This window comes from Echinops telfairi, unplaced genomic scaffold (genome assembly GCF_000313985.2).
Source record: "Echinops telfairi isolate 266 unplaced genomic scaffold, ASM31398v2 ScPeMD7_3;HRSCAF=10, whole genome shotgun sequence".
Lineage (NCBI taxonomy): Eukaryota > Metazoa > Chordata > Mammalia > Afrosoricida > Tenrecidae > Echinops > Echinops telfairi.
Window position 1 is genome coordinate 22,390,094 of NW_022103899.1, and position 25,024 is coordinate 22,415,117.

Consider the following 25,024-nt stretch of genomic DNA (forward strand, 5'->3'; position numbering starts at 1 on the left):
ATGAGTCAGAATGAACTCAGTGGCAGTTAAGTTGGCATACAATGATAGTTACAATAAATAAAGTTTTAAAAATTTAGAGATATTTTCTTTTTCAACAATAGATTTTCATAGGGAGATGTAGACAATTAATATGGCCCTTCTAGCATGATGTGAAGTATTAGAAATGCTGGCCTCTAAGTCTGTGGCTATCGTTCCATATTGGGGAGAATTGTCTTATTACGCTAATGGGCAGAACCAAAGTGAGATTAAGTCCTGATGTTAGTAGTGTATGAACCAAGTCACCACCTTTTGTTTCCTTGGGGGTGTGGTCTGCTCAAAGACAAAAACCATTCCTCATCAAAGCCATTCTTCTGTGTACAAGAGCAATCCTGGGAGCACAGGGAGAAATCCCATGGCAATCAGAAGCACCACAGGTGGCGCCTGTTGGAGATCTCTATCTGAGGTGGCGGAGGCTGAGGCCAGAGGCTATCACACAGTGACCATGGGGCAGAAGCATGGAGGTAGGCAATGACCAAAGGTCAAGGTAAGGAGACCTTGAGACAGAGCAGTGTGGAGACTATGACACTGTAAAGCAGAGCCAAGGGTGGCTTCCTGGCCCCCTGAAGCAGAAGCAGGTCCCCCTGAAGGGACCATGCAGCTGAGAGGCTGAGGATCAGAAAAGACTTGGCTGAAGAGAGGAGCTGATGTTGACCAAGGACTGTACCCTTACTGTGTACTGATCTTGGCTTGTGTTAACATGTTAATTTCCCTAACGGTCCCTTAAATTGTGAACTTTGTGAGTGAGTTCTGTGTGGCCCCTGCAACGAATTATTAAAATCAGCAGAGAAGCAGTGTCGAGGAGGAACGGTCGGCGTCAGAACAGTTGTAAAGAAAGATGGCAGTGGAGGCATGTCTGACCCTTGTCTCTTGGCAATATGGAAGCCAGGAGGCCAGTTATGGCTTCCTCCATGCCACTTTTTTGCAGATAGTATCCACATTTGTTTTTCATAAAAAGAACATGTGTAACTGCCAGAGTTGCTTAAGGAAATAATTCGTCAACTCTGATGTACAGATAAGGCGTATCAGTTACCCAAGTGTTAAATATGTGTGTCTTTGAGATGCCCATTTCCCTAATGCAGGCTCTCCCCAAAATGAACTTTGAATTTACCAGCCAGCTTATAAAACAGACCACCCAAACATGTCTTCAAATTTAATTTAAAAACCTCTTTTGAAAAAAAACAAACAAAAAAAGGCCTCTTTTGATATGATGCTTTAATATTAACGTACTTAATTTTATTTAAAGCATTATATTGTATTTTGAGATAGTTAACGTTTATTGTGCCAACATGGCCAATGAACACATGTAGGATTAATTGAAGGGCGGAGAGATAAATGGCTCGGTGAGCCTCGCCTCTCTTGTGTCTTGCTCTTTAATCATTGGAGCAGTGTGCGGCTGCCTTGCTTGTTCTTTGCCTCCATTTGCAAGCTACACTACCTGTGGGACACCTAACCCGTGCACTGTGTTGCTGTGATTTGAGGTTCCATCAAGATGGAATTTACACCTCTTAAGCTGGGGACTGGCGGACCCTGTCATCTGGCTGTTTGCTGCCTGTGCCTGGATATCCTGAATTGCTCTACAGAGGACTACCCAGTGGCCCTCAAGACTTGAAGGACTGCCAGTGCCTCACAACTGTCTCACAGAAGTGAGTTGCACTGAGCCATTTGTTTAATTTAATTAACTATTTATTTCTTATGTTACATATCTATCTATATAAGTATATATAAAATTACTAACTTTTTGGTTTTGTTTCTCTAGAGAATGCTGTCTAACATATATTTATTTCTGAAATGGAAAAATAATAATTGTACATTATTTTTCATCAAGTGACATTCTAGAGAAAATAACTCTAAGATGTAGGTCAGCAAATCTCTGATTTATTTAATAACTAAATGAATTAACAAAAATATATTCTGAAATGCCTATAATTAAGTTATCTTTTCATCTGGCTATTGAAATACTAAAGCCATAATTTACCTTAATTGTTGGTAGCAGTTCAGCTTTCCATGATAAATCAACCCCTTGCCGGCTTTGAAAAAATATGAAAAGATAATTAAAAGACAAATACATGAAGGTATTACACATTATAAATAAACTTTTAAGGAAAGAGGAATTATGTATAGACCTTTCAGTAAAATGAGCTGAGGTCTAATCCAATATATGCTGTTCATCTAGTCCCACTGTATATTAATAGTAATAGTAAAAACATTTTATTTTTCCCTAGCCTAATGTTTGCAAAATTACTGATATTATTTTCACTTATCTTTCTTTTTAAACCAATACTATAATTTAGTGTACTAACATAAGAATGTGTGAAAATGAAGTGCTGGCCCTTAGGGTCAAAAGACTCACCACATAGAAGTACTGTTTATGCATCCAAAAATCCAACTATTTGTATCCTGTTGATGAATAACAAAATAAAGCACACTAAATGGTACAGCTTCAACAGACATCTTCAACATTTTACTGTTATATAACAGGGTGAGTAGGAGCAATGGGAACATAAAGTAGCAGTTTGCTATTTAGAAATATCTAAGATGTTCTCAAAATTCCAAAAGAAGTCCAATAACAACATAGATAAGCAGGTAACCCAGAGCACAATTCCAAGGGCTCAAGATGGAAATTTGGTATTATTTCACTGCAGAGTGAAAAAGAAATTTATAACATTTTAACAATATTCTATATTTAGCTTCATAACATTTTTCTTAGAATTATAGATTGGACAATAGAAAAGTGAATCCTTTTGTTCATTTAATATTTTTATAATCCACCTAAAGGCAAAGGAATTATGCTAAGCCCTTAGAGAGAAAAGATTGAACTGGATAGACACAAATCTTTGTCCTCGTAGAACTTATACACAATTATAAGGTACTTTTCCAAAAACAAGAGAGAAAACTGATAGGAAAGAAATAAAAAATAATGGCATGCAATATACTGCCATCATTCCTCTTTGTGTGTTTAATCAAAACTTAATTAACTATACATACAAATAAGTATTTATGATCTTAAATACCAATAGAATTAGAGTAGGAGGCTGGAGTAACCAGATAATTTCACTTCCAAGTCTACGAGCCTGCTATTCATTATGACAAACTATTTGTGTAATTCCTATTATCAGTTGCCTGTATGTTTTACTTGGGAGAAAGATGGGGCTTTGAATTGCAGTCTCGGAAACCCACAGGGGCATTTCTACCCTGTCCTACAGAGGCAACATGAGATGGAATTGACTCTACGCAAGTGAGTTTGTTTTGTTTGCTGTGTTTTACAATAATGAAATGACTAGGCAGCAAAACAAATCCTTGCAGCAAAACAAATCCTTATCGTCTACATACAGAAAACCTAGCATGTCCTCAAGATTCAAGTCATTTTTCTTTCTTTTTAATTCGCTTTTGGTAATGGCCTTTTGCAGTTACTCTTAAAGGAAATCCTATCATAAAAACTGCCAACATTGCACACTACTTATTCCAGCTAAATTATTATTCAAAGCTACAGTAACACAGCATGGTAATGTAAACTCCTAACTAATTACAGAAGCATATGGGCAGCCTTTAAAGAGATTACTCAGAACTTAGTATAAACTAATTCCTGGGATACACAGAAAAGAAAATGCTTCTGATCTTAAAATTTATAAGCTCAAAAAAATTTTGTCGATAGTAAAATTCAAAGTTGCCGCACTTTTAAAATCATTTTATTAGGGACTCTTACAGCTCTTAAGACATTCCATACATTAACTGTATAAAGCATATTCGTACATAGGTTGCATCATCATTTCCAAAACACTTTCTACTTGAGCCCTTGGTATCAGCTCCTCTTTTTATTCTTCCCTTCTTCCCCATCCCACCCTTGTGAATCCTTGATCAATTATATAGTTATTATTTCATATGTTACACTGTCTGTTGTCTCCTTTCACATTTGTTATCCATCCCCTTTGGGGTGTGTGTGTTGGTGCTACAACTATATATCCAACATTGTGATTGGATACATATATCCAACTGGATATATATATATATATATATCTCCCCCGTCCCCCTCCCAGACCATCCCCCTACTTTCATTATATTGCTACTCCCACTACTGTTCCTGAGAGGTTTATCTGTCTTAAATTCCATGTGTCGAGAGTTCTTATCTGTACCAACGTGTGTGCTCAGGCCTACCCAGATCTGTAAGGTAAAACTGGGTCATGGTAGTGGGGGGGAGGAAGCATTCAGGAACTAGAGGAATGATGTGTGTTTCGTTGGTGCTATACTGCACCATGGTTGAATCATCCCTTCCTTATAACCAAGGGATGTCCAATTGTGTACAGATGGGCTTTGGGTCTAGCCAGATTTGTAGGGTAGAACTGGGTCATGGTACTGGAGGGGAGGAAGCATTCAGGAACTAGAGGAACGATGTGTGTTTTGTCGGTGCTAAGCTGCACCTTGGTTGAATCATCCCTTCCTTATAACCAAGGGATGTCCAATTGTGTACAGATGGGCTTTGGGTCTCCACTTCAGTCCTCCTTGTTCACACTGATATAGTTTGTTTTGGAACTTTTGATACCTGATCCCATCAACACCTCATAATGGGATGGTGTGTTTCTTCCATGTGTGCTTGTTTCCCTGCTAGATGGCTAATTGTTTAATTTCAGGCTTTTAAGACCCCAGATGCTATATCTTTTGATAGCTAGGCACCAACTCCTCTCTTCAGCACATTTGCTTATGCACCCATTTTGTCTTCAGCGATTGTGTCAGAAAGGTGAGTATCTAAGAGTGTAAGATTATCAGAACAAAGCGTTCTTGTGTTAAGGGAGGCCTTGAGTAGAGGCCCAAAGTCTGCCTGCTATCTTAATACTTAACATGTAAATATGTTGTACATTGGCCTCTATCTCTTTCATTATAAATTAACATATTTACATATATATGCCTATAGCTACACCTCTATAAATAGATTTTGCCTCCTATTTCTTTCCTCTATTTCCTTTCACCTTCCTCCTATCCCACTATCATGTTCACCTGCCTCCATTCGGCTCTCATTATTTCCTCTCGGATACGTTGCTCTTCATCAAACCCCACTCAACATTATACGCCCTCCTCGCCATCAATTTTAGATTTCTGGTTGTTCCCTTATCTCTGAGTTTGTTGGCTCCTCACTCCATCCCACCCCCCACCCCAATCCCATGCCGTTCTCCCCGCCCTTCCACCCTCAAACCACGGGTCCGTTGTTTTCTCAGGATTGTTCGCCCTGTCTTATATAGATAGACATAGACTGCCACACTTTCTTAAAAGTAAACTGAACATTGTCTTTTTCATGAAGACACATAATCATAACAAATTTCTTATACTCTTAGAAGTTTTAAAAATATGAAATATTTTCACAACTAGATACACAACCAGAGCAAGCTCCATTAAGACAACCATAGTAGAGAAAGCTAAAGCACACCTGACTATCGTGTTTAAAGTACTTCTAAGAACCATTAAGGAAAGTCAGACCATATAACAAACAACTACTCGAGTACAAGCTGACTCGAACATCAGCCGAGGCACCTATTTTAGCACAAAAGCTGTGTGAAAAACTAGGCTTATACACGAGTATATGTGGTCTTCAAAAATAAATAGCCTCTTCTTGGATAAAGAAATTAAGCTAAACAGGGAGTAGCTGTGAATGGTCACAGCAAAATATCCTGCTTAAGGATGTGTACCCTGGGGGCGGGGTCTTCTGTATCCCTCATTGAGTTCAATACATAGTATTTAGAATTAATTAACACTCTCAGAATATTTATTCTGAGAATAAACATCAAAGAGGGTTTCTGTCTATCAATAGCCTAGTTATTCTTTTGTATATGGATTGTTGATTCAAAAAGGAAAGCTATGATACCACTGGCGGGAGAGGAGATCTGTGAAGGCGCATTTAATGTACATAAAGGAAAAAAGCGTATCTGAGCTTCTGCCTCATACATATATCTCCATAACGCTGACATTCAGTATTAACCCGTTTTAGAAATTTCATCGATGAGCTACCCAAGGACCAGATCATAATTAGAACTGAATCTGAAGTATTCACAGGAAAAATGTAAGGGTGACTCTTATTTGAAAGAAATTTCCAACTTTAATAAGGGGGAGCCTTTAAAACATGTAAGGTTTAAAAACAGATTAGAATTCTAAAATCCCCCAAAATCTTGTAGTCTTGAGTTTGTGTTAGCAATATCAGTATAAACTCATGGGTTTTTTATTATTTAGTCTTTATTTATGGTAAATTATGGTATTATCACTTCAATATTCCCAGTTTCACAACAAAAATATGCCATGCCACTAACAGTTTTTACAATGCCTTGCATACCAGTGTTCATTTAAAAGAAACAGACAAATTTCACTGCTTTGAAATTGTGTCCAGTCACACTTAAGAAAAAAAACTTCCCATCTTAGATAATATTTGGTATTTAAAAACACTTAAAATTTCAGTATGGAAGCTGATGGAAAAGCAGGATTTACTTTTTAAATTCTTATAGGATGACTGTGCTTAAACATACCTATTCCCTAAAGTATTAACAAAATGTTAGAATTGGTAGGGCCATGTAAATTCAATTTCTTCATCCTGAATATAAGGAAATTAAAGCAAAAAGACAAAGCGAAAAAAGTCTTAAATTAGAGCCAAAAGTACAAGTCAAGAGTGTATTATCAGTTATGGAATGTCATTTCATTTTTCTATTGAAATTCTGTTCTAGGCAAATAATTCACAACTAGTGATACTGACTAACAGTCTACCACTACAGATGGGCTCTACTAGATGGTAGTCAAATCTTAAAACTGATAAATAGCTAAGCCTTTCAATTAAAATAAAACATAAATTTTCTTACCAGCATGGTACTCTGACAATACACATGAGTGTAGGTTTTTCTATGATTTGCAAGAGGAAATGTAAAATATATCTTATCAGATTCCTAAAAAAGAGACAACCATTTAATACAAGTATCATAAGAGTGGATAATTCATCATTAAAAATATATAGATAAACGCAAATGAGAATTCTATTGTTGTCAGTATTGTTGAAACCAATATTCAAGAAGTGGGAAAAAGAAGTAATACATGTAAGGTAGATGTTTACCTACTGCCAACAAGTAGATTCAAACTTATAATGACCCTAGAATCTATATACGGTTTCTGAGACTGTAAATCTTTACAGGAATAGACAGCATCACCTTTCTTCCGTGGAGCAGCTGGTGAGTTAAACTGCCAACTGTACTATTCTCAGGCCAACACAGCCACAGCGCCCCCAGGACTCCTTAAGTCAAGTTGTAAGGTTATATAAAATATATTTGTTTCCTAGCTCTGCCCATTGAAGAGGTCTAACAATGCCAACATGATAAGCAATAATTTCTAGTGCTCACATTTTTTGAGGGCCAAAAAACGTGAAGAAAACAAAAATTTTGACAATTGGAGTTATAAGCAACACCATGACAATGGGAAGATACTGAAATTGCCAACAATATCATTCTACTCACATTAATAATCAATGTCCATGAACCAGCAGTCAAGAAATCAAATGATGCATTGCATTGGGCAAATCTGCTGCAAAAGATTTCTTTTAAAATTAAAAAATGATGTTATTTTAATGACAAATGTGCATTTGACCTAAGCCATAGTTTTGTCGGTCGCCTTGTATGTATGCACAAGTCATCTAGTGAAAAGGGAAGACACGGAGAAAAGTAATGCTTTCCAACGGTGGTGTTGGTGACGAATATTAAACGGACTGTGAACTGGGAAGAGAATGAACCAATCAATCTTAGAAGAAATAAAACCAAAAGCAAGAAGGGGAACTGGTAGGGCAAGCCTTCAACTTGCCTTTTTTGCACTTGTCGCTAGGAAGGATCGATTGTTAGGAAAAAAAATTCATGTTTGCTCAAGTGGAGATCAGCACCCTTCAGGAACCCCTCAGGAGACAGAGTGACACAATAACAAAAACGACGGCTCCCACACAGCAAAGATGGGGATCATGAAGATGGCATTGGACCTGGCACCCTGTCTTGTTGTGCATGGGGTCGCTGTGAATTGATATCTACTTAACGGCAACTAGCAATTGTGCCAAGATCAGAGTTCTAACACACTCGTTCTCATAAAAAGAATCCTTGTTTGAGAAAAAGTGATTCAAGATTTAGGACCAGAAATGTAGTACAAATTGAGCAAAAACATTGAGTTATGAATGGATAGCAAGGAAATGAAAAAAACAAACTCACTGTCATGGAGTCTTTTTTTTTTTTTTTAAACATGCAAAGATAGTTTAATATTAGAAAAGCAATCAATGTAATTCATCATACACAAAATATAGGAGAAAAGCTATATGATCATATCAATCAATGCAGAAAAACGTTTGATAAAAATTCAACATATGTTAAATTGAAAACACTTCACAAGGTAGAATTGGGATCATGATAGTGTTGGGGAGGAAGCATTTAAGAACTAGAGGAAAGTTGTATGTTTCATCGATGCTACCCTTCACCCTGACTGGCTCATCTCCTCTTTGTGACCCTTCTGTAAGGGGGTGTCCTGTTGCCTACAGATGGGCTTTGGGTCTCCTGTCTTCACTCACCCTCATTTACAATGATATAATTTTTTGGTTCTTTGATGCCTAATACCAGATCCCTTCGACACCTCATGACCACACAAGCTGATGTGCTTCTTCATGTGGCCTTTTTTGCTTCTCAGCTAGATGGCCACTTGTTTATCTTCAAGCCTTTAATACCCCAGTGTCATGGAGTCTTATTCAGCTCATGGCAGACCTATTAAATGAAAAATAAACTCACTGCCATTGAGTCAAAGCTGACTCATACCAACGCCTTGTGAGCTTCGAGACTGTAACTGATTACAGGAGGTGAAAGCCCAGTTTTCCTCCCATGGAACTGCTGGTGGTTATGAACTGCCAACATGTAGATCGTAGCCCAGCACTTAACCATTACCCCACCAGGGCTCCTTACAGCAACCCTAGAGAACAGGGCAGAATTGCCTCTGTGGGTGTGTGTCAGGGTTGTATCCTCATGCCATACTATTCAATCTGTATAATGAACAAATAATGAGCAAAGCTGGATTTTATGAAGGAGAATTCAGTATGAGGATTGGAGAAAAGCTTATTAACAACTTGCAATATGCAGATGACAGCCTTGGTTGATGAAAGAGAAGAGGACTTGAAGCAGTTGCTAATGAAAATCCAGGATTGCAGCCTTCAGTCTGGGTGACAACTCAATGTAACTCAATCTCGACACGCTACCATGTCGTGGATGCCAATTTATAGTGACCCTGTAGGACAAGACAGAACTGCTGATCTTAGGATTGCAGCACAACAATGTAACCATTACGCCACCAATGCATAACCACTACACCATCAGAGAGTAGTGGTTACATGTTGGGCTCAGAGAGTAGTGGTTACATGTTGGGCTGCTAGCTGCAAGGTCAGCAGTTCAAAAATCCCCAGTCTGCTCCATGAGAGAAAGACAGGACTTCCGACTCCCATAAAGCACCCCAGTATCAGAAACTCACAGGGGCAGTTCTATCCTGTCCTACAGGGTTGCTTTGAGTCGGCATCAACTCGATGGCTGCTAACTCAATGTAAAGAAGACCCAAATCCTCACAACTGGACCAATAGGTTACATGATAAACAGAGAAAAGATGAAAGTTGTCATCTTGTTTGGCTCCACTATTGGTGCTCATGGAAGCAGCAGTCAAGAGATCAAACTACGCATTGCACTGGGTAAATAAGCTGCATAATCTCTCTTTAAAGTGCTGAAAAGCAAGGGTGTTACTTTGAGGACCAAAGTGTGCCTGAAAACCAAAGCCATAGTATTTTCAATCACTTTATATGTATGTGAAAGTTGGACACTGATTAAAACTGAAGAAAAATTGAGCATTTAAACGATGTTGCTGGTGAAGAATATTGAAAGTACCATGTATTGTCAAAAGAAAATGTCTTGGAAAAAGTATAGCCAGAATGCTTCTTAGTAGCAAGGATGGAAAAAATTCATCTCATGAACTGTGGACACATTAGCAAGAGAGAGCAGTCCCTGCAGAAGATCATTCTTGGTAAAGGCGAGGGGCAATGAAAAGAAGAAGCCCTTTAACAAGATGGATTGACACAATGGGCTCAAACACAGGAACAACTGAGGACGGTGTAAGTTCGGACGGTGCTTTGTCCTGTTGTACACAGGGTCACTAGGAGTTTGAACCAACCTGATGGCACCTAAGAAGAGCAGTACAAAAAGAGAATTTGTCCAGCATAAAGCTGAATTTGATCATACTCATACGCCGAGATCCAACTAGTAATTTACAGGAAAATGCAGGCAAAGAGACAGGTTAAATGAGACTACAGGAATGCAACGAGCAATATCTAGACTGTATGAAACGCCATAGGACAACTGAGCTCATTTCTGCAGTAAATAAACTTCAAAGGAGAGAAAAGGGTGAAGTAAGTACTATCGTTTGAAAGGGGATTAAAGAAGAAACATATCATGATTAACAAAGTGTGCATCTTGCTTGGAACCTGAATAAAACACACTGAAAGTAAAAAAAAATCAACTTATTATTAAGGAATTTTTAAAGTGAAAAAAAGGTTATGTGTGTGTGTATGCTTGTATGTGTATACTGAAATATTTTTGAAAAATACTGAAATATATATATTTCCAACATACTTACATTGTAAGCCACATATGTCCACTTGGGTACTTTTACTGGAACCCACATAGATGTCCCTAATAAATTAAAGGAAATTAATTTGGCTTATTTTTTTATGTTAAAAATGTCTTTCCTTTTTTGAATATTGACAAATATTTCTTAATCATAAAAGGGCATTAAAGAAGCTTCTCCTATGTCAGTTATTTTAAAACAGAAGATAGAGTGAGATGTTCTCTACATTCATATCAAGTAAAACATTTTAAATATAAGGTTTTGTATCTCTAAGTATGAATAGAAGGATAGTATAATATTTTTTTCTCCAAGTAATTGTTTACAATCATTAGGTAGATCAGACAGGTATTACATTTAAAAACCAAGTTTACCAGCAAAATACATGCTAAGAATCTAAAAGCAATCCAAAAAGGGCTGGACTGAGACACTGGAAGGTGTTAAGAACGCATAGCTTACTTCATGTGACAGCCAGAATAAACATTTACCCATCTCTTTAATTTCTCCACGCCATGTTAGTTTCATGACAGAATTTTTAAGAGCATCATCTTATAAATTGTTTTTCTACTTTTGACCTTCCTTTCCCATGAAATCTTGAGCAAAATCCATGAGAAACTAACAGAACTGTCCCGACTACAGCATTACAGTTTCAACGACTTGGTCTGCAAACAACAAATTCACCTGAGATGAGTCCAGAACTCGACAAAACGTGCTAATGCACCAACCTGTTAGGTCAGAAATTATTGTTGGATTTTCCTCAAAGTGTTTGGCTGGGTGTCTTATAAAATGGTGACTCAAAACTGACAATTTCTTCTTGGAATTTTGAGTTATCTAGGAAAAACATTGATAAATCCAATATCATATTTTATCCATTCACAGGAAAAAGACCTGGTCATCCACTTCTGTAAAGGATTACAGCCAATAGTTCTATATGGGATCACTGTAAGTGAAAAACAAACCTGACAACATATCATAGCCACATAAATTACAACAATTACCCAATGAAACTGCTTCAAGTGATAATGACCAACGAAACTATTTACTTACTTTAGACCAGGCATTGTTCTATGTACACAACATGTGCTAATTAGCTCATTACATCAATACATGAAATCTAGGAAACAGTAATTTTTTTAAAAGTCTGTATTTAAAATATGAAGAAACGATGACAAAATGAAAATAGGAACTTGGTCAAGGTCCCGTGGTTATTAAGAGTCTGGGCTACTATTCAAACCTAGACAATGGACCTCGAGCCCATGCTTGGAATCATTCCACAGTAGTGCCTCTTGAGTTAAGTTAGGATTAAAAATAAACATTTTAAATATTTGTAGATTAAAACAGAACTTAGGAAATCCTCTGGTCTGATGATCCCAACACTAGTTCCTAAACACCAGCCTGCGGCAACAAGATTTCACTACCCACTGAAGAAAATATAAATTCACAGCTATCTTTCTCTAGAAATGGTTCTCCTTTATTGTCTTACTCTTATGTCAAGACAATCTTTAATGAAATTATAATGAGAACAGATTTTTTGGAGTTGTCTATTTTTAAATGTCCTAGCAAAATAAAAAGTTGGCAACTATATGTCAAACCTTCCCTTTTAATAAAAATTCTAGTGGTCCATACAATCCATTTGGGATCCCTCTGTTCAATTTTCTAGTTTAAGCACTGTGACCCTCACAGGCTGAGGAATTTTCTCAATAAGAAAATGACAAAGCACAAATGAGGGCTCAAGGTTACTAATGTTTTCAAATAGCTTAGTAAGTCACCCATCCTTTGCTCACACAGTTTCGAAGTTGTTATTTTACAAGAAAGTACACTCCAATGAATAACTCTTACAATAATCTTCTTCCTGTTCAGAGCACACTATCTGATGGCTTTTTACTAAGAGACTGGAGGACTGTTTTAAAAATTTGAAGAGTCTTATGTCTCCCACTGTGGTAGTTACATAATCTTGTGACAACCTAAGGATACTAAGAGTGAAGGGGTGGAAGGCTAGCCTGTCAATCAGGTCACAGCTTGTGCTGATGCCCGCTTGTGCACTTGGCCTTGTCATGAGGATTCTGGGAACTTCCTCTCTGCAGCGGGATGCACTCTCTCTCTGTTTCACATTCCCGTTGACAGCCACGTGAGGACACGCTGATGGCAGCCAGAACCCTGGAGATGCGCCCACTGCCATTTGATCCACAAGACTTTGCACCCACAGGCCTGTGATCTTCCTGCATGCTGCATCATTGCATGTGACTGTCAGTCTGAAGAGTAATTTATGAACTAGTATCAGACTTATGGACTAATATCGGACTTATGAACTTGATTTAGATTGGGCTGGGATGTTTTCTCAATTTACAATTGCTCTTTTATATAAAGCTCTCTCTTACACATGAGTGTCTCTGAATGTTTCTCTAGTCAACCTGGACTATCGCACCCATCCATATAATATATTTCTTGTACAATTAGTCAATTCAAATACATTGTGTTTTGCCAAACTATTTCAGGCCCTTCTTGATCATATTCTTGCATAAATTTGCTATGTACACAAAATATAGTTCTGTAGACACAGTGTGACTAGAGTAGAGGAGTGTTATCTTCATTGAAGCAATTTTATACTTGCATCAATTCAGTCTACTATTAAATTAGTTCGGATTTTTTTAAAGTAGTCATATCTGCATGTAATCCATTAAAAACCAGGGGTCCTTCTGCAAAGGCTTCAGTTAAGCAGGAACTCCCCCAATTTACTCTCTCTCTAGCAACTCAACCACTCTCAAGTTTTCAACTCAGACTTATGCTGACTGCCAGGGCAGGGAATTTTTCATATGGCTCTTCTGGCCAAAGTCTCAAATTCCCACTGAACCACTTTCCCTGCATGGGTCTGGTAAGAAGATGGGGGGTGATAGTGACAGAATTATTCTGTGAGTAATTACAAACAGGATTCCCTGGAGTGTCATCCTGCTATGTAGAAAATGAGCCCCCTGAAAAACAGGAGGCAGAAATCTCATTAACAGCAAGAACCATGAGTGAAGCACATTCTCTGGACATGAGATCCCTCAGAGGTGAACCTCCTGGACCGGATGACAGCTAGATCATCAGAGGAGCAGCCCAGAAGCAGGAGCCAGAGCATGAAGCAGAGTGATGGACTTCCCAACCAATGGAGAAAATAAAGCTGAATGCTTTTGTGCAGGAGGCTGGCTTTCAAAGTGGAGTGACTCTTGGCACTGAATTGGGGTGGCTGAACTTGCTGATCCATGGAAGAGGAGCTGAGTGCCTTCAGGTTGAAGTTTTTAAGAGTGGCATGCTCTGTAGGAATTTATTTGCAGACTTACCAGAACTTTGTTAACATGCCCTGATAAAACAACTCAACTCTGAGCATTTCTCACTGGCATTACAACTGGTTAAATTCCTTGATAAATCCTTTATCATGAATTTTGTCTGCAATTCTGTATAGCCACTGATAGATATTAGAACCTGGAGACACATTATGAAACATAAATTAAGTCAGTGTACTGAAAACTACCAGAAATTGATCTTCAATTTTGCTTCCCTTCTTAGGACCACTTTTTTATGGGTAATTGTGTTTTGAGTTATAGTTTCCCAAAATATATGTTCTGCCTCTCCCCCTAAACTGTAGCCTTCTGGAGGGTTAAGAATCGCATGTTAACATTTTATTTTTTAGTATTTAGTCTAGCTAGCCCATTAAATACTGAGTTTGTTAAAGATAACTCAGTTTCACAAAAGTATTAAATTTTGATTCTTAGCAGAATAGTTATAAAAATGTATTTCTGCAAAATGTTTATGCATTTGAATTATATTATGACATAGTATTAGAGTTATTTTCTCATCTTACAACTTAATGAATTTATTAAAATTTAGGTATACGCATAAATTATCCATAAAAATATCTACCTACAGTTCTTTATTGTTTAGAACAAGGTTTTCCAAAATCTCTACCAAGTTTTTCAAGTACAAACTGGTCTTGTCATTTGATGTGATTCCATTATTGCAGTTTCCCACACATATTGGGCCTATTGCCCCTTTTCAAAAAAAAGAAAATTACTCAGCACCACCTTGCCCCTATAATTAAAAACTTTTGTGGTACAGCCCATATCCAGGATAGGTGTAGACATCTGTTCTTGCACCCCACCCCTGGACCATGATAGTGCCCCAGAGGATGGCATCGCCCACATTGAGAAACACTGCATTATTGTCATAGTTCTATTTAATATACTTAAAACTCTTGCCAATTTCGCTCACAATTAAAACACTATACGCTCAGAAAATAGTAAAGAAATTTATATTTTGGATCTAATTCCACCTGATATAAAGTTCTGTGTTTATCAAAGTTAAACAAAATGTATTACATCCATAACTGCTATTACAAAAACCTCACTTTACTGAAATAAATTTTAGCTTAAAAATACATACTTGTTTAGTATCAGCATCAATAAGATCAAAGAATGCTCGAATTGTAGTCAACTGCAACTGTTTACACCTAAAGAATAAATGACAAATGAAACTTGCTTAATATATACTTTTGATCTAAATATGCACAATTTGAGTCTTTCTTAACCTTCTAAGCTTAAAAATTATTTTAAAATCATCTTATTAGGCATATATATCTTAGAGTTGAGATCAACTAAAAGAAAACAAAGCAAATCTTTCTGGATGGTTGACAGTACTATAAGGGTACTTCCTTCTTCGATAAATCTCCCCAAAAGTTTACTCTAGGTAAAACCATACTGTCTAATCCATCTTTACATTTCCGAACCATTGTAGTTTTTGCCTACACTGTTGTATGCACAGTCAGAGGTAAGTCAAAAGATAATTTTTGAGCAGAAACATATAAACATAGGTTACCAGGGTACGTCTGTTTCTAATGAATCTTTAATCTCGTGTAGTCTTAATGCTATGTAGGGGAAATCTACTTTCTAATTGGTTTTCCATGTGCTATCCCCTAGAATAACTACTACCACTCTAGTCAAACACGTGTGCTCAACAAGTCTCACTCTAAGTCCATTTGTTCCCATCCAACTATGACGAACTCTGGGATTGTGATGCTGGTATCTACCTTCATCTCAGACAGACGCTACTGGTTCTCTGGGAGATGATTTTATAGGTTTCAAGTGGACCATGGTCAAAGTGGCACAAAAACCAAGGCTCAGAGTTTTAAGGCATTAATCTTTCTCCCATCTTTATTTACTAATGGATAGAGCTCTAATAAAACCAAAACGCCATTCAATGCATTAATGAGGAAAGAAGCCAGCGATCACTCATGCCAATCAGTTACGCTAACTTACCACACTATGGAGAGGTGGTCTGTTGAGGCCCAGGTCTTAGGCACTGCTGAACTCTAAAAGAAAAAATCGAAAGTCAAACTAGAAAAGTACATTTGTTATTCTCCTAAAGGCCTGAAATTATTACAAGCTAGTATTTAAAAACATATAACATTAATTTCATTGAATACTTTGAAAATATTATAAAAGGTAATACAAAAACATAAAGATATGTCTGCACAAAATAACTCATAAACCTATAAACCTGTTTTGACTGAGCTTTAAATTACCCTTTAAAAGCATCCATAGAATCCTAAATGTTTAACTTTTTATTTATTTTTTTAATAAAGGGCTATTGTGATAGGTAGGTTTATTGTGCCAACTATCTCCCCCCATCTTTCCCTTACCCTCCTGGTATGGCTACTCTTAATATTGGTCCTGAGGATAAATAAGCATTGGTCCAGCTCTGATCTGTACCCGTGTACATCCTCTGGTCTAGCACTTTCTTATAACTCTGTGGAAAAAGAACCCGGAAGAGAGTGTATGAAGAAAAATTCTCTACGTTCATAAGTCAAGGAGTCTGGGAGGCCGGGGCTCCTGTAGAGGGAGACCCTCATGTTCGTAGGTTGGAGATGTGTCCTAGTCATGTTCTCCCAAGTAAAAGTGATTCCCTACCATGTCCCTGCATAATAATGCCAATCTTAAGGTGCTTGCAAGCACATGGTTGCTACTATGTACGTTTGAAGGTCAACTGCTTGAAGGCTACTTGCCTGAGGGTTGTCCCACCCTAAATAGAGCCCACTCCCTTCTAATAAGGATCACAGATTGCTCTCCTGGAGAAGAGCTCAGGAAAACCTAGGGTCCAGCCGGCTCAGAGACACCACGGTTAAGCCACCATCCTAACTCTAGAAGCTGCCCATCTTGTTCTGTATGTACCTTCCTGTCAACACGTATGCCTCTGTTGCCTCCCCATCCTATTGTGTGTATACCCTGAGATCGTCGCCCTGTTAGGTGCATGCCTCTAATACAACCCCTTTCTGTTATGTATATGCTTACAGTGGCTTGCATGTCCGAGATTATATAAGCTGTGAGAGTATACACTACTGCCTCATTCTGGTTCCGGGCACCAGGAAAGAGGTGAGCTCTTGCATGCCTTGTCTCCTGTCTCTTTAATTTACCCCTCGATTACTCAGCCACCCCTTGGACCCATTTGGTTGTGGGGAGGCTGTTCTCACATATAACTCTAATCAATGGACAAGATCTTATTTTGGGCAATATGCAATTAATCCTCATAAATAAGTTATTTTCACAAAGTGTCTAAGATCTTTTTACTTCCTATGGAGATAAGTAACCATGCCCCTGTCCTCCCAACACATCCATCTTCTTTCCTTCCTTCTTTTCCTCTCCCCACTCCCCCTCTCTCTCACACACAGTTTTATACCAACTTAACAGTCATTTTTAAGCATCTACATCTTTTATGGCCCATAATGTTTATCATGTTACTTTCTAAGCAGAATCTTTAATTAAAGAAAAAACATTTACCACAACAGATAAGGCACTGGTATGATGGCTTAATTGTGGGAGAAATGTCAATCCTGAACGAACTTGGTAATCTCGGAATCCTCCAGCTACCGAAAGTGTCGTTAAATTTATATGTCGGGCATTTAGAATCCAATAGTTGTTTACAGTCATATAAAAATCTGGTAGAGAACACAGAGATATTAAAATGAAGTAGTCGTTCCACACAACAATAAGATGCTTATATTAAGAGTAAATGAAATATTTTGCTTGTCATCTGAATCGTCTATAATGTGTATTCACATTACATTATTTTGAGTAAAAAATCAATTTACAGATATTCTTCTCCCCCATCACATCATAGCATAAACAGTATGAGTTGGTAAACAACAACAAATCCAATTATAAGCAGATCTCCATATTCCAATCATGCTGCTTATTCATAGGACACAGGCAACAAGGAGAGAAAACCCTAAAACCTTTTCCAAAGATTTATTTTTCAAAAGTTATAGACCACCCAATCACAGCAAGTCTCTCCTGATGAGCTCTCTGCTACAGTCAGCCACACAAAGGATAATTGAATTTCTTGTAAGAGTTTAATAGGACAAAGCCATTGATATTCGTTTTAAGACTATGCTGTAACTCTGAGTTTTATCCATTTAGTGTAGAAAGTAAAGAAACAGCAACCAATTTTTATCTTCAGAAAGTGAAATAATTTATGTAAAAAAAAAAACCACATTGAGCCAGGTACAGTAGTTCTCATGTTCTTTTCTGATCATAAAAACGATAATGCTTATTTATCCTTGCATTTGCACCAACAAAGGGCTTCCAACATTTCAGAAGAGCAGTCTCTCCACGAAAGATCTCAGCAGTATTTACTTAGACCGTCCACCACACCACTTCCTAATGCCTGCAAAGCCTAGCATAAAGCATGAAAGGGGCCTATGCACCAAAAGTCTATTTTTACTCAACGTTAAAAATCTAGCTAGGAAAATGTAAAATCAAATAGATTTTCTCTGCCTACCATGATAAACATATCGTTCCAAGGACCACGAAGTGCAGGCTGAAATGAAGAATCCCTAGACTCACTTGCCTTGGGCATCAGATTACAGCAGCACGGGGAGAGAAGATCCAGCCTCTAGCTGAGTTGTCTTTCTCTTCCCATCTCAATTCCACCTGGCACCACTAGCGCCTTGTGTTCACGTCTAAGACCTGTTTGTACTTCCTGATAATTATCTCTCAGGCACAATTCAAGCTTAGAACTGAATACCTCTACCCTGAGAAGGGCAGATCCAGATAGGAGACCCAATCAGGCCTGGAAGTGGGTGGAGCTGCGATACATGGGCAAGAAAGCCTGAGGTCCTGGGAACCTGGGTCATGATACAGAAGTAGACACTGGCTGTAAAGTGGTGATGCCTTTGGCCCACAGACACTCCTCACCCTATGAAGGAGGGCACATAGGTCCACTATGTGCAGAGCTCAGTACAGGCACCCTTTACCATATTAAAGGACAGTGTTTCCACCAACTATAAATAGGGAATCTACTTCTGTCATAACAGGAGTCTGTCTCTCCCAAACTCAAAATTCACCGTTCTGAGAACTACTTCTTTTGCTCTTTCATTTTAATTCTGGTTTAATGAAATAAAAGAATAAGTATAAAATAAATGGTAAAAAGGTCTGCTAATTATAAGGGTACCTTCATGCTAAGAATTATTTTCAGCCTAAGCCTTTTAGATATAAGACTGCTGTTGCTAGCTGCCACCAACTCAGTTCCAAAGCAGAGCTGTAGACAGAATGAAACACAGAGGGGTTCTGCACCGTGCTCACAATTGCTGCCATGTCTGACTCCATTGGTTCATTCATTGGTTCACGCTAGCTCATTGAAAATCATTCTCTTGTCCCCAGACCATTTACTTTACCAAGCAGGATATACTTTCCCAGGGACTGATCCTTCCTGATTACAGGTTCAAATTCTTTGAGACTTGGCATCTAAAGAGCATTCTGACTGCATTTCTATCAAGGCAGAGTTATCTGTTCTGCTGGAAGTTCAGAGTACATTGAGTATTTTTTGCCAACACTGAAATTCAAGGTGTCAGTTCTTCTGTCTTCCTAATTTGTTACTGACGAAATGGCAATGAGCTCCTGACCTCCTCTGGCTACAGAAAAGAGGAGAATCTAATTCTACACCAGCCCAATGTCGACATATTCCCTCCAATCCTTTTATAATAGAGACCTGAAAAACCAAGTGAAATAAACACAGACAATAATCCTGGTACTCTGAGCAACAAATGAGAAGACAAAGAATTTAAACACCACATGGAAAGGAAGACAGAACAAAAGCAAGCTTAAGGAGGGAGATAAAGCAGGGCCGCACACAGCCAAGGCTCAAGCACAGGAACAGGTGTGAAGATGACGCAGGACTGGGCAATGTCTTGTGTTGTGCACAAGGTCACTATGAAGCAGAACCAACGTGATGACTCCTAACTAAAACAACAACAACAACACTGCAGCCAGTGCGTCTCACACAAGGCAACACACTTGGACAAGAAGTCAACTTGTGGATTCCTTATTTGGATAGACACACAGTGTGGGGAGATTCAGAGTTAAACAAGAACACCGCTTCTTCAGCAGTTAGCCGCACTAAGGGGAAGTGTCAGCGCTCACTCCGGCACCCTTGGTCCTGACAGTCGTGGGCAGCACAGATCTACTCTACGTTCAAGAGCAAGTTTCAGTCTCTTTTGACATCCACTTTGATCTTTTCTTTCCTGTCTTTTTAATGACCTTTTGCTACCCCACAACTTGTCTTGTCTATAATCACTAGTGTTCAATGAATCAAACCTTTTTATAAGATCGTCTCTAGATTAAGGAGAGTATTTTGGTTTATGCTTAAGATAATATTTTGGCTCCTGTGGGTGTTTTACTTTTCTTTGACTTGAACTTGAATGACCCTATGATAATTGATCATCTGTCCCACAGTCTGCCTCTGGCCTTATTCTATCACCTCTTCCCAAAGATTTACTCAATTTGATTCCTGTATATCCCATCCTGTAAGTCTACATGTATTGTTGCAAATGTTTTTTAAAAGAGGTATCTTCAATGAAAGTCACTGTTTTTGTGATACCTTTCATTAAACAATGTTATTTCTAACAAAATTTACTTCCCAACTATTGACCATTTTGTTTCTAACCTTTGCACGCCAATCACCCATAATTATCAATGTATTCTGATTGCACGTTTGATCAATAGTGCACTGGAGAAGCTGGCAAAACCTTCCATTGTTTCATATTGACATTAGGGTTGATCCATAAATTTGATTACCAGTCATATCAAATGATCTTCTTTGTAGGTATGTGAATAACAACCTGTCACTGACATTACTGTTTTCCAGGATGGATCCTGAAATATTCTTTTGGCTGATGAATGTGATGTCATTCCTCTTGTCATTCCTAACATAGTAGCCCACATGTCACTGGATAATCCAAAATGGCCAATGCCAGTTCATTTCAGCTCACTGATGCATAGTAGAGCAATCTTTATATATACCACCTCATTTTTGAGGACTTTTACTTTTCCCAGATCCATACTTTTTTTTCCTGGGTAAAATGTGTTTTACTTTATTATCTGGAATTTAAAAAATAAACATTGACCAGTCTTCATAAATTTTTTAACTTTCTAATTCAGTTTTTTTCTTTTTAAAATCATTTTATTGGGGGCTTGTACAACTCTTATCACAACCCATCCATCCAACCATCCATCCACTGTGTCAAGCACATTTGCACATTTGTTGCCATCATCATTCTTAAAACATCTGCTGTCTACTTGAGCCCTTGGTATTAGCGCATTTTCCCCTCCCTCCCCGCGCCCCTCCCTCATGAACCCTTGAGAACTTATGATTATTACTTTGTCATGTCTTACACAGATCCATACTTCTTATATCCCATGTTCTGATTATTCATGGATGAGCATTTCTTCTCATTTTGAGTCAGGCTACATCAGCAAATTAATAATCCTGAAAGTATTACTCTATCCATGTCCTTAAGATCAGCTGTACCGCTGGGAAAAAGCCCTTCCCCAGTTGTACTTTGGGTGTCTTCCAAAATGAGCTGATCAAATACTGTCCCACTGCTGATCACCCGAGCCTTAGTCTTGTCCTCTGGGAGCTCCACTAAAACCTTTCCACTGTGGCTGACTTGCTGGCTGAGCTTCCGACACCACAGCAGCATGCAAGTTCCACAATATGAGAAACTGTGAGATAAGGAGCAGAAAGACCAGCGCTACCCTTCACAACAAGCCAACCCAGTGCTCCTGAAGTCATTCCTCAAATAAATTTATAAACGCACAGACGGGAGTCTCAATTGTGGTGCAAGTAACATGATTTTAACCTTTGGTATTTTCTAAATCTATAGGTATTTTATCATTGTTAATCTATAGTATCTAGATCATTTTAATAACAAGTTTAAAAAATTTGTCATTAAGAGAACAATTCAGGCAAAGTTTTAAACACAAGGAAAGAGACTGCTGGGTCAAGATGACCACTGAGTCACCAGCACAAGAGGAACTCCTCCACAACAATCAGGAAAAGACCAATGTGACAGAAAGCCTATGCACCCTGGAGACTTGGAGAACAACTTCAAAGCTAAGTGGACCAAGGTCTTCACACCCCAGAACTGTGGGAGTGGGCAAAGAAAGGGAAGGAAGCGGCAAAGCTGAACATAAAGTACTAAGTGTTCTTCCCCAGCTGCCTGCCACTGCTGATGTGCTTCCTTTGCCCAGAGTGCCACTGAGGAAGAAGAACTAAACGACACAATTAACCAACTTGGTCTCCTAGATACATAGAGAGCACACCACCCAATAACAGCACAGTACTCCCCACCCCCACTGTCATGACCCCAATTCTACCTCACAAATCTGGCTAGATCAGAGCATGCACACTGGTACAGACAAAAGTTTGAAACACAGGATTCCAGGAGAGATAAACCCCTCAGGACCTGTAATGAGAGGAGCGATACCATGAAAGTAAGGGAAAAGTGGGGGTGGGGGGTAGGGGGGTAGGAAAGGGGAACTGATTGCAATGATCAACATATAACCTCCCCAGGGGGACAGACAACAGAAAAGTGGGTGAAGGGAGACAGTGTAGATGGGAAAAAAAAGACATGGGGGAAAAAAAATTATCAAGGGATCATGAGGGGGTAGGGGTGTGAGCTGATCCAAGGGCTCAAGTAGAAAGAAAACGTCGTGAAATGATGATGGCAACAAATGTACAAATGTGCTTGACACAATGTATGGATTGTGGTACGAGCCCTCAATAAAATGATTTAACAAAAAAAAGCACAGCAAACATTCCTTTCCAGTGCACATGAAACATTCTTCAGAATAAACCAAGTACTAAGATACAAAGCAAGCCTTAGTAAATTTTAAAATATTGAGAGTTTACAATAAATTTCCTGAGAACACAATGCAATAAAATTAGAAGTCAACAATAGAAAGAACAAGGGTAAAAATCAGAAGAAAGAACAATAGCAACACGCTGCTTAAAAACTACTGGATAATTCATGAAATAAGGAATAAAATAAAATAAATTCCTTGATGATCTACAATAACCTTTGGGACACAAAAAAAGCAGTACTCAGAAGGCAATTTATAGCAATCAACACATCCATGAACAAAAGGAAAAAACCAAATCACTACCTTAACCGAGCCGCTTCTAGAACCTGAACAAAAATAACAAAACATACCTTCAACCACCAGAGTAAAGAAATCGTCAATATGAGAAGCAGAATAACTGAATTGAAAAACAACATAAAAATAAACAAGAAGTTGGTTCTGTAAAAGCATTAACAACTGACAAACCACTGCCAAACGTAAAAAAAAAAAAAGGAACAAGTTTCAAGTGTCAAGAATATATCATGACCAGTGTAAGACATGACAAAATAATACTAACTTATAACTTATCAAAGGTTCATGAGGAAGGGGGTGGTAGGGAGGGAGGGGAAAAATTGAGGAGCTGATACCAAAATGTGCTTGACACAATGGATATATGTATGGATTGTGGTAAGAGTTGCGCGAGCCCCAATAAAATGATTTTAAAAAATACACTACTATGAAAGATGTACACCAAAAATTTGAAAATTTAGAGGATATGGGCAAATTTCTAGAAATGCACTATCCACCCAAATTAACATAGGCTGATATAGAAAACCTCTACAGATCCATAGCAAAAGAAGAAATAGGCCAGGCCATTAAAATTCTTCCCACAAAAATCCAAGGTCAGATGGTATCTCTAGGGGATTCTACCAAACATTCAGAGAAGAGCTGACTCAGAGAAGAATTTTAGTATAAATTTTGTATATATTCCAGAGAGATTGGATCCTGCCATCTGATTCCTTGATCGCTTATATTGCCTGGCGATAACAGGAGCCATCAGTGGATGCTGACCTTGGAGTCATCTGGCAAACCTCCGTTTCATGTGGCTCTACAGCCACAACTTGTGGTCTTCCTGCTTCATCTTCTGGCTTCCTGTCCGTCAACCCTTGCAGCTACATAAATCAGGAGAAGTCTCCAGCTTATATCTGACCCACAGACTTAAACTAGACTGAACTTAGCCAGTTTTACAACTTTATGAGCCACTTCTTGATATAAATCTTTTTATGTAAATCAAACAAATATATATATATATAAATAACATACATAAGGGGATTAAAAAAAACCACAACGGAATGGCACTGGGTGGAGTGGGACTTTCATAGTATGCATTTTTCCCACTAAGCAAGCATCGAGCAACTGACTCTGGATTACTGCACCCAGTGGCATCGCCTGGAAGGTTCTCCCTGGTCACAGTGAATTTTTCATAAAAGCAGTTTTTCTCTAACTTCATTTTTGTTATGGCCAATTAAAGAGAACAGCGTGCAGCTGTGAAATTTTGTTTCCTGCTTGGGAAAAATGCCGCAGAAACTACTGCGATGTTGAACACAGCTCACAAGGGAAAAACTCAAGTGTACGGGGGGTTTTCTTGTTTCCAAAAAGGTGAAATGTCTAGTGATAACAAACGTCATTCTGGATGCTGATCAACTTCCCAAATAGGTGAAAATGTTTGCTCATAGTGCATTTGGAGTTCTTTTTACCAGGTCAGACTGTTAATCACAAGCTTTCTATTTAGAGGTTCTGAAAAGATTGCATGACAGCGTGTGACAAAAAAGGCCTGCTTTGTAGCAGATGAGGGACTGGTTTTGCCATCATGACAATGTACCTGCTAACACAAGCCATCTCAGTGTGCCAGTTTTGGGCAAAAAACAGTATGCCTCTCTTGCCCCACGTACCTGACTCACCTGACCTCACTCCAGGAGACTTCTTTTGGTTTCTGCGAATGAAGAAGGACGTGAAAGGACAGAGACTTGAAGATGTAGAAGAGATAAAGAAAAAAAAACCAGGGAGGTGCTGTCAGCCATCTAAATAGATGAGTTTGAAAAAACACTTCCAAGAATGGAATTGCAATGGATTGGGATAACAGTTGTATGAGCCCCTAATAAAATGTTTAAAAAAAAATAAAAAATAAAAAATAA

At 38.4% G+C, this 25,024-nt stretch overlaps 1 protein-coding gene across 1 annotated transcript in view; it reads right to left on the minus strand.

The window, feature by feature from the left end:
- Positions 1-25,024, minus strand: part of PGAP1 (post-GPI attachment to proteins inositol deacylase 1) — a 79,074-nt gene that overhangs the window by 38,890 nt on the left and 15,160 nt on the right. Inside the window, exons 5-12 of the mRNA XM_004701510.2 lie at positions 17,490-17,647; positions 15,972-16,024; positions 15,100-15,166; positions 11,406-11,511; positions 10,693-10,748; positions 6,870-6,953; positions 2,390-2,436; positions 2,015-2,066 (exon numbers count right to left, since the gene is read on the minus strand). Coding sequence (XP_004701567.1) covers positions 2,015-2,066; positions 2,390-2,436; positions 6,870-6,953; positions 10,693-10,748; positions 11,406-11,511; positions 15,100-15,166; positions 15,972-16,024; positions 17,490-17,647 — 623 coding nt within the window. The remainder of the gene's footprint in view (positions 1-2,014; positions 2,067-2,389; positions 2,437-6,869; positions 6,954-10,692; positions 10,749-11,405; positions 11,512-15,099; positions 15,167-15,971; positions 16,025-17,489; positions 17,648-25,024) is intronic.